The sequence below is a fragment of the Brachycentrus maculatus genome, unplaced genomic scaffold (assembly GCF_059751285.1).
Source record: "Brachycentrus maculatus isolate JH-2025_06_01 unplaced genomic scaffold, ASM5975128v1 h1tg000011l, whole genome shotgun sequence".
Classification (NCBI taxonomy): domain Eukaryota; kingdom Metazoa; phylum Arthropoda; class Insecta; order Trichoptera; family Brachycentridae; genus Brachycentrus; species Brachycentrus maculatus.
The window spans coordinates 358274-368276 of NW_028280765.1; the positions used below are offsets into that span (position 1 = coordinate 358274).

Here is a 10003-nt window from a genome sequence, read left to right on the forward strand (position 1 = left end):
GGTTGGCTCTATGTGTATGGACTGTTGTGGACCCAGTTGCGCAATATGAGTATTATTCTGGTATATTTGCTATTAAAAAATATGAACAAAATTTATTATGGCCCGTGAAACTATTATTAATTTAATATTCAGTTGTGTAAATAAAGTGTCGGGTCGTGGTCCCGTGGCTAGTGTCGCGGGCTCTTGAGTAAGAGTTTCTTGGTTCAAACTCACTCTACCACAATTTGATACCTATTTCTTATAATGAGCCGCTTAGGCTCACAGAAATAGTATGAAATTGAAGTATTTTTGTAAATAATAAAAAACAAAAATACTTCTCTTTAAAAAAAAAAAACAAATACCGGATGGAAAACCTTTGTGTATCGATGTTAGTACCAGTTTTAAAAGCAGTTCATTATTTTAAGTTTTAACATTCAATGAAAGCATTTAAAAAAAAAACAAATACTGGAATGTTATTTGATGCCTTGCAGTAATGCATTATTTTATTTTAGAAATTTTAAAAAACCTGCCTTTCAAAATAAAATCTTCATTAAAACTCATGTCAGAGAGTTAAACACTATTACCAGACCTTTAACTTCTAAACTCTTGTCGAAAAAACATAAAAGAGAGGCTTAATGAAGTTCTCACTTGTGCGTACTGACCATATATAAGTGCGAGTGAGAACTCTATCATGCCTCTTTTACACTTTTAAAATTAAAATAGCTGAAATGAAATAAAAATAAAATAATTTGGACTTAGTATTGACTTAGGTATGTAGAAAAGATATTTTTTAGTCTATTCACCAAGGTTGTGTGTGATAACTGGTGATAAGGTGACTTCTCACATACGATTCCCACCAGAATATATTATATTTATATATGCTTTTTAGACTGCCACCAAAAGATGCACCATTTGGCATGGATAAGAAAAAGGAGAACAAATGAGGTAAATGGCTTGAAAATAATATTGCTTAGGTAAGTACTAATAAGTAACTCTTTTAAAAAAGAATACTGTGAAATAAAAAAGTATTTAAATATCTATGAGTGTTATTAATTTGACATTAACAAAAAAAAATCAAAATGTGATACAGGACTATGTAAAAATTTATACATATATTATTTTTAATATAAATAAAATATTTATTCAAAATGTGGAAATAAGGATATTTTTAATAAAATGTTAATCAAAATTTTTATGTAAAAATTCAAATACAAGAAAAGCATGTAAACATTGTAAATAATATTCTCAAAATTTTTAGTAAAATTTAGATTCATTTAATAATAAAAAATAAGGTGAGTATTAGAGAAAAATATTTAATTTTTATTAGAAAGTGTTTGCTGATATTTTATATAAACAAAAAAAAACTATAATACTTGTCTTATCTGCAAATTTTGTCCCCTTTGAAATGTATGCTATTAATTATCTATCAATAAAATACGTATTTGCACGGTGTTACCGTTAAAATATTACATAACACCTGGTGTTCTATCCTCAGTATATACTAGAAAAAAATCTAACGAATGTGTAATCAATAATAGTATGAACACATTTGTTTTAATAATTGTGTTTCTATCACAACTCAAAAATATTACTATGGAGCTTTGTTTAATCAATATCATAATATTATCAAAGGACTTGACATGATAGCACTAACTAATAAATATTTATACATTTTTAATTGTGTTTAAGGATTTGGATTACCCAAAATGTCTCACAATACATATAATAAACTATGGGCAGAAGCGAGAATCGATTTGTCTGAAGCAGCTAATATCGATACATTCCTTCAAAATGAACCACATCCGCAGCCCGAAAAAGAAATTTTTCATGCCGCACTTAGTGAGGTGTATTACAAGTACATAGTTGCCTCTAATAAACTACAAGAGTGTTACGATCAAATTGTTCATCCCCAAAAACGACTTTTAATTAGAAAATTGCTGGATGGATGTCTCGGTCGGGTTGTGGAATTGAAAACGGATTTGGAAGGTGTTGATTTATCGGAACACAGTTACAATGATGATGTTTTAATGAAACTACGCCTCTCTCCAAATGATGCCGAAATAGTAGTACCAAAATATTTTAGAAACGAACGACTAGAGGATATAAAGTACAAAAAAGAATTTATTGAAAACGTTCTGCAGAACTTAGGTTACGAAGAGGGGGAAAGTAAAAAAATACAGTTGACGGAACTCGAAGCCATTAAAATTATACAAATTCACGAAAGAGCGAGACAGGGAAGGCTGAGGTAAACATAATATATATGCTTGATTGCTACTATGGCGTTTCCTGCAGGGGTAGCGAGGGAGGATGGAACACCTAGCACACATGTCTGTCCCGTCATACACTCCTAGTTTCTTTTGCTTTCATGCATCTAGATATATACTTTTGACACAGCCAGATTTGATGTTACAAATACATAGTTTGGTATCAGTTCGGTTTTTGTTCGCCTCAGTAGTGTAGTAGTCAGTGTGTTTGGCTACTGCGCTAAAGATTCCGGGTTTGATTCCCAGGAGGGTCAGAATATATATAAGTGATTTTTCAGTTGAATATAAATTATTTCATATTACCCTGGACTGGTGCGTGAAACTCAAGGCTTATCACCTTTTCTTCGTGTGTTTAACGATCAAGATAACTGCTTCTAAACGATGCAGTGCCCTTTGTACCATTGGGTTAGAAAAGAAAATAGTTTGGTCCTGCTGGGACTTCCTTAGATTGTTCTTCCCTTTCCCTACTCTCACATTCATATTTTCAAATTATACTAAAACATTCTCTCATTTTCTATTTGCTCTATATGCCTTAACTATCTTAAAGAGGCTTCACAGAAGCTCAGATTACTTTCATGACATTCAATTTGCTTTCATCATTCATTTAGAATTAATATAGACATTTGAAAAAACAGATTATTACATTCTTTGTTTTTTAGATGTATTTTCATGAAGGAAATTCGCCTGTTGAAAGAACAAGGGAAACCAGAAAGAAAGGAAGAAATAAGTTACGTTTCTGCACTAATGATTCAAAAGATGTGGAGAGGTTTTATTGCTCGTCGGAATGTAAAGAAACGGAAAATGGAAGAAATGATACTGATAGGAATGATACAAACACCCCTCAAGGAAAGCGAAACTCAAATGCAAGTAGAAAAGGTATAGAAACAATTTTTATAGAAAGTATTTATAATACACACGCATATATTTTCTAATTTATTAATTTTTGGTGTTGATATTTTCCGTTTTTTCAATTGTTTTCTAGACACAAGAACATAGACGTGCTGTACAGGCTGAAAATGAAAAGAAATATGTAGAAGCTCTGGAGAAAATTGAAACAAATATTAGGGACAAGAAAGGTGTTCTCATAATGGAAGAAATCACGGATGAAATAAGGCATTGGTTCAGAGAGACTTACGACCAATCGGGAAAAATGCCCGAGTTCCCACCAGAAGAACAGGGAGGGTCCAGAGCTATGTTTAAGAGTACTGAAGGTAAAAGGTTTTTTTCATAAAATCACTCATAAAAATATATGTATCAGTATTATTATTTTTTACTAATGCAATATTTAGGTGAAGAAACTGAATCAAGTGTCAGCTCTTCTAAGGGATCTAAAAATAGTAAAGATGGTAAAAAAGATAAGGAAGAAGGAAAAAAAGAGGAAAAAAAAGAAATTGGCTACAAAATACTTCCCACCAAATTACTACCTAATGTCGTTCAATCCAACAATGAGTATGTTTCACTTTGTATATTTGATTTAAATAATATAGCAACTGTACTGAAATATATATACTTTTGAAATTAATATTGCAAAATGTTATGGCTAAAATATATTATTTTTAGATATGAAGAAATGTGGAAATATAAAGATGAAAAAGATAATATAAATCAACTTCATGATGAGGTTATAATTCGAGAAGACAAATATAATCTTGTGGAAGGGGAAATACGAAAAGTTGCGGATGAACTGATGAGAGCAGAGCTAGATTTACTTCAAGCTGCGTGGGATAAAGACCATGGTCAAAAAACCAAAAAGAAAAAGCCTAAAAAAGGTAGAAAAGGGGGAAAGAAAGGTAAAAAGAAGAAAGAAAAAGACCTCACACCGGACAGAACTACGGAGTCTTTATTTGAAGAGTTAATAATGAATGGAATAATAAAAAAGTATCCAGAAGTTTCTATTGATTCATATATAGGAGAGAATTCTTATGCCGCTTATGAATTTCGGAAACTTGGAAAAGAACCTTTGCCATGCTTGGGAGATATTCGACAACTTGTAAAACAATACTGCATTATTCCCATGGGATCAGACACTCTACACCAAACATTACCTCTAGTCAAATCAGTGCTCATTTCAGGTAAACTATATTGATGTCCACTGCAGTGTTAAAACTCAAGAAAGAGAGATCTTTCATTTCCTTGGGTATAGATCAATTTAAACCTAATTCCGCATTGACAGTTGTTGACATGACTTGTGTATTTATGAAACAAATTTATGTTGCACAAACAATATTTATTTAATATTTAGTCATCTAACGCAATAATTAATATCATTCTAGGTTCTCGTGGAAGTGGAAAGAAAATGTTGGTTCACGCTATATGCACCGCAATAGGTGCGGTTCTTTTTGACTTGTCTCCTGCAAATCTGGTGGGAAAGTATCCAGGAAAACCAGGATTGATAATGCTTGTTCATTTGATTTCTAAAGTTTCGAGATTACTACAACCATCCGTTATATTTATAGACGAAGCTGAAAAACCATTTCTTAAGAAGGTCCCGAAAACAGATTTAACAGACCCTAAGCGTTTGAAAAAGGACATACCGAAAATAATAAAAAGTAAGTTAGAATTTATTTTAATTATAAGTAGATAAGAGTAGTCAAACTTTAAAAAATATATTTAAGCACATCGATAGACTCATAAAGAAAAAAACTCAGCAAGAAAAATAATTTTGAGAATTTTGCATGGACAGCTATTTTTATTATTTTACTTTTTAGGTATCTCTGCGGAAGACAGAATATTAGTGGTTGGAACATCATGTGTTCCTTGGGATGCTGATGTAAAATCCTTACAAGCTGCATTTCAAAAGTATATAATGATACCTCGCCCAGATTATGGCACCGTCTCTAATATGTGGAAAAACCAACTAAGGCAATATAGCGGAATAGGACCCTTGTTTGAAGTTTCTGCTATTGCAAAGTTATCTGATGGTTATACTATTGGTAAGCATGTAATAAAATAATTACTGTATCATTTAAGTATTACATATAGTTAATGTTTTTTTTCTATTGTCAATAGGTGAAATCCTGAGGGTCCTTAAAAGCGTTATTACCACAAAAAGGATGCTTCAACTACGAGTAATACCTCTAACTGCAAATGAGGTGATTCTAGCTTTGAGTAAACACGATCCAGTTTTCAAGGAAGAAGATGAAGCGGCTGAACAATTTTGGTGGAAAACCGCGGTTGGACGGCAAAAAACAGCATATCTAGAAGCTCTTCAAGGAAATAAAAAAACTACCAAAAAATGAAAGAAAAATTAAATAATATCATTGACCAAGTTTTACTGATTGCAATTTTATATAAATAACTTATATTTTTTTATCTCACCTGTACACAACAAATAAAAAAATAAATAATGGAAACATTTCTATCAAACCTTTAACTGTCAACTAAATGCAAATTAAGATGAGAGAAAATCTGCTATATGAAAAAAGTCATTCTAGAATTTGTAACATTTTTAATCCTTTGATTTTTACTTATTTATTTTTTATAAAAATGTCAATAATATTAGTATATAACCACTCACTGAGATTTTTATGTCTACCGGTTTCGAGACGTACCCGTCTCTTCGTCAGGACAATCACTACCACAACATGCAAACAATACCACCCTTCACCACCATAGCACCATTTATACACTTAAAACTACACAAAATATTTAACACATGCAATTTTTGGTCGACCCGAAGACCAACATGCACTAAATGTTTCAGCACAAACATGCGTTACGAGCCAAGGTTAAACATGCACTGCTTTAATTTTTGTTTAAAATTCTTTTTCATCCTTTATAACACGATTTTTAACTGTCTAAAAAAATGGTATTATGCAGAAAATCAAAGAGGATTTGAAAATTTTCATTAATTTTTATTATTTTAACACAAAGTCTCATGCCACTGTAAAGATTGATATACCACTTCATTTTCATTCTTTAAAAAAGCATAAACAGTCAATTTATTGACAGAAACTCCCAGTCTACCGAAACCCACAATGCTGGATAGTTGCAATTCCTCTTCTTGCGATGTTAAACACTTAACAATATACATGGCATGAAATTTAGCAGGGTCTCCTAAAAAAAAATATGTTTAAAACAAATGAAAATAATATTTCTCCTGTTCAAGCAAGTCAGTAATTGATTAACACCATGGTGTATATTTGAATAATGAGATTAAATTTTATCACAAAAAGTAATATTTTGTTTATAAAATATCCTTACCTGGATAAACCAAAAAGTCACCTCCAAATTTAGTTCCGGCAGTTATGTAGTGACCCTTTTTCCACAAATCTTTAAAAACTGCATATCGCAGTTTTCCTTCGTCTGACGTTACACTAGGATTCAATTTGCTTATGTCAACATCTTTTGTACCTAAAAAACTAAACATTTTTAAATAAATTTCAAAATAAGTTACGATAAAACTGTAGAATTATAGCTGACAGCATTAGATTATTTTATATTTTTTATTAATATTAATTAATATTGGAAATATGGTTGGTCCTTTACATTCCTATATAATTAGTTACTGAAAAATGTATAAGAGTTGAATTTTCTGAAGGCAAAATTATGTTAAAAAAGTGTGTTTAAAATATTATAATTTTTTTTTTTCAAAAGGAAAATTTCAATTGTTCATAGATATAATATGAGGTGTATAGGAACATTTTATAATTATTTATTGGTAAATATATCTAGTTATTGATTGCATATCTATATATAATTAGTTACTGAAAAGTATATGAGTTGAATTTTCCGAAGGCAAAATTATGTTAAAAAAGTGTGTTTAAAATATTATAAAATATATTTTTTTCAAAAGGAAAATTTCAATTGTTCATAGATATAATATAAGGTGTATAGGAACATTTTACAATTATTTATTGGTAAATATATCTAGTTATTGATTGCATATCTAGATAATAAGAATCGAAATAATCGGCGGGTATGTATGAGGAGATGCATGAACTTGGAAGAGGCGAAATATGTTTGCAAAAACAGAGTGGTGTAGCATTATATGCTCTCTGCCTACCCCCGCGGAAAAGTGGCGTGATGGTAAGTTAGTTTTGTATAAATCTAGTGTTTTCTTTAAAAATAATTGTTTCAATGGAGCTTTTCTTCTTCTGATCTTAATGAGACGCCATTGTGTTTTTTAATTATCCTCAAATATGAAATTAACACTCTCTATTGTGATCATATTCTTCCAAGATAGTAAAAAAATATATCAAGATCCATGCAGGATTAGATCATATTCTTGATTGTCAATGTTTTAACAATGACAAATAAATGGTATTTTTTGGATTTTGCAAAATAGCAAAAGGGAAATGTCCAAAAGTTGAGGACTACCGGTACATTATGTCAAAAGTAAAATAGAATTTGAAACTCAACTGTATGGCCAAGGGTGTTCAGTAGGAATTTGAACTAATGTATTTCCCATACTAAGAGGTTGTATCTTCTGTATTTCTTCTTGAAGCATACTATCTCGATTACAATCTGAAAATCCAGAACAGTTATCATTAATTACAAATGCAGTACATAAAAAATAGCTCCGTTGAAGTGGGATAAATAAATGACTTAATTTTTGTGTGTTTGATTTTGCACCATTGGGTGCAGATAAGGGTTAGAAGAAGAATAATTTTGGTGTTTATTTTCAATTCGAATTTCAAAACCCTCATCCGCACCTGATGGTGCATAGGGCACAACATCATATAAACGCAGTCTTATCTTAATTGTCAACACATGAAGGAAAGGGTATCAGCCCTCCGCTTCAGGTACCAATCCAAGGTAGTATTGAATAAATATTAGAGTGAAAAAAAACATATATTTATTTAACCCCCTCCCCGGAATCGAACCTGGGACCTCCAGTACGATAGACGAGCGTGCTGACTATTATACTATGGGCGTGGACTACATTTGAATGATATAAAAAAAAAACACATATAATAATATCATAAATATTTACCTAAAACTTTTCCTTGGATAGCCAACTTTTTTTGTTTTCCAGCTATAATCATATCTATTCTTGAACAAATTTGCTCTACACGTTTTTCTTTCATACATTCTACTTGTTCGGAGTACAATCTAAAAATATAAATGATTTAAGTTAAAACTAATTTCAAATATCATGTTTTTTATGGATAATTTTTAATAAGAAAAAAGCATTTAAATATGTCAATTGTTTTATCATAATACAGTGAAATCTCTATCTATCGTTCCTCGTATAATCATTTTCCCCGATGTGTCGTTTATTTCTTCTACCCTGAATTCATTTCATATAGAAATAGATCAAATCTATCATTTCTGTATCACCATTTTACCGCATTTATCGTTTGAATTATATTTGGTATATTTTGTCTGTGTTTTTTACATTCTTATGAATTTTGTTACATTCAATAACAATATTCCAATGTGTGGGATAGAAACTATCGAAAGCTTGTGTGACGCGAGGTTGGCGGACGCTGCAGAAGAGGTCAATATTGATGAAGAGGAGCCGCTGGCTGTACCTTCATTTTCAGAAGCATGCACACTCTTTGAAAGATTGAACTTTCTACATATTCGCATTCAATAACTGATGCTGAAATAGGTATTATTTGCAAAGCCGAAAATATACTGTTGACTTACGGAAATAAAACAGAAAAAATAAATATCAATCACAGATTATTTACAATGCAATAAATATGCTTGTTACTATTTTTTGGTTCTGTTGCGCTTTTTCTTAAAAAAACATTTATTTACATCTAAAACATGTATCTTCTTAGAATCTCAATCTACCAATGGTTATGCAGATTGGGAGGACGGTATCTTTACTCAATCGAATCTCCTTGTATATTGACTTCTTAATCCCACATTCGTAATTTTTTTGAATAGGTCCCTTTAAAAACGATAGATAGAGGTTTCACTGTACATATAGTTTTACATACTTTTTCTCAGTTTCTTCCGCTAAATTAATGATATTGTCTGCTGCCTTATGACATAAATCTGTTGATTCTACAAGTTTACAAAAACCTTCTTCAACAAGCAATGCTACCTCTTCGGACATTAAAGTCATCGGAAATCCTGGAAAATTTAATTGAAAATTACTCTAACATAGTAATATTAAACTGCACATTTAAACATTCCAACTAATTTCTTACCATGAAATCCTCCATGTCGTGGAAAGGGTGCAATTGCTCCAATCAATTCACCAATAATTCTATATGTCATACGAATTTTCATCCAATCTATAAATTTAATGGAATATAACTTAATTCATAGAAGCGTAAAAAATATTCCTACAATTTTCCATAAAAATAGCTAGTAAAAAAATACTATGGATAATTCACAATTTGAGGAAAAAACTCTATTATATACAAAAAAATACTGTTTAAAAAAAAAGCCAACGAAAAATTGGTGATTGAACAATGGATATTATGATCTTGAGTCTGAGACTACCACGACCACAAACTCATACTTTTGTTAGATTTAATTTTATATTAAAAATATGCTTCGAGAATCAATAAAACGGAGTTTGATTTATTTATCAATTATGTGGAGGTAGATTTCTTACCGTCAGCATTCCAAACGAAGGCTTTACCATCAGAATAATACAACGTTATCATAATTTACGATATGATAACTATTTGCTTTTACTGTGAACTTAAAATTTAAAAAAACGCTTTTATTGGTGAATTATAATGGTAATATTTTATACATATTTATAGAAATTTAAAAATATTCAAATTCTCCAGCCGCTGTCACTGTCATCGTGACATTTGGTTCCATAGATTTCAACATTTCATAGATCAATA

General features: G+C 30.7%; 2 protein-coding genes across 3 annotated transcripts; one reads left to right on the forward strand and one right to left on the reverse strand.

The window, feature by feature from the left end:
* The first annotated feature begins 1052 nt into the window (after nucleotides 1-1052).
* LOC148313448 (dynein regulatory complex subunit 11-like) lies at nucleotides 1053-5629 on the forward strand. 2 transcript variants are annotated; one of them, XM_088262157.1, is made up of 10 exons: nucleotides 1053-1271; nucleotides 1669-2224; nucleotides 2903-3119; nucleotides 3226-3454; nucleotides 3533-3692; nucleotides 3804-4315; nucleotides 4517-4570; nucleotides 4700-4792; nucleotides 4952-5176; nucleotides 5253-5629. In XM_088262157.1, exons 2-10 carry the CDS (start codon nucleotides 1686-1688, stop codon nucleotides 5480-5482), a joined length of 2259 nt encoding a protein of 752 aa, XP_088118283.1. In that variant the 5' UTR covers nucleotides 1053-1271; nucleotides 1669-1685; the 3' UTR covers nucleotides 5483-5629. The 2 variants fall into 2 exon arrangements, with proteins under 2 accessions (XP_088118283.1, XP_088118275.1); XM_088262149.1 differs by having other exon boundaries at nucleotides 4517-4792.
* A 360-nt stretch (nucleotides 5630-5989) lies between these two features.
* LOC148313449 (tRNA-splicing endonuclease subunit Sen34-like) lies at nucleotides 5990-9989 on the reverse strand. The gene is made up of 7 exons (XM_088262182.1): nucleotides 9763-9989; nucleotides 9350-9436; nucleotides 9137-9272; nucleotides 8179-8297; nucleotides 7605-7709; nucleotides 6447-6596; nucleotides 5990-6299 (listed from the first exon to the last, which is right to left on the reverse strand). Exons 1-7 carry the CDS (start codon nucleotides 9812-9814, stop codon nucleotides 6106-6108), a joined length of 843 nt encoding a protein of 280 aa, XP_088118308.1. The 5' UTR covers nucleotides 9815-9989; the 3' UTR covers nucleotides 5990-6105.
* Nucleotides 9990-10003: the final 14 nt, after the last annotated feature.

Coding starts and splice junctions, on each gene's coding strand:
- LOC148313448 (XM_088262149.1), top strand. CDS start 1,686: ATGTCTCACAATACATATAATAAACTATGGGCAGAAGCGAGAATCGAT. Junction 3,455..3,532: donor TATGTTTAAGAGTACTGAAG/GTAAAAGGTTTT, acceptor TGCAATATTTAG/GTGAAGAAACTGAATCAAGT. Junction 5,177..5,252: donor ATCTGATGGTTATACTATTG/GTAAGCATGTAA, acceptor TATTGTCAATAG/GTGAAATCCTGAGGGTCCTT.
- LOC148313449 (XM_088262182.1), bottom strand. CDS start 9,814: ATGATAACGTTGTATTATTCTGATGGTAAAGCCTTCGTTTGGAATGCT. Junction 9,437..9,762: donor CTTCGTTTGGAATGCTGACG/GTAAGAAATCTA, acceptor TTAAATTTATAG/ATTGGATGAAAATTCGTATG. Junction 8,298..9,136: donor GCGGAAGAAACTGAGAAAAA/GTATGTAAAACT, acceptor TTATATTTTTAG/ATTGTACTCCGAACAAGTAG.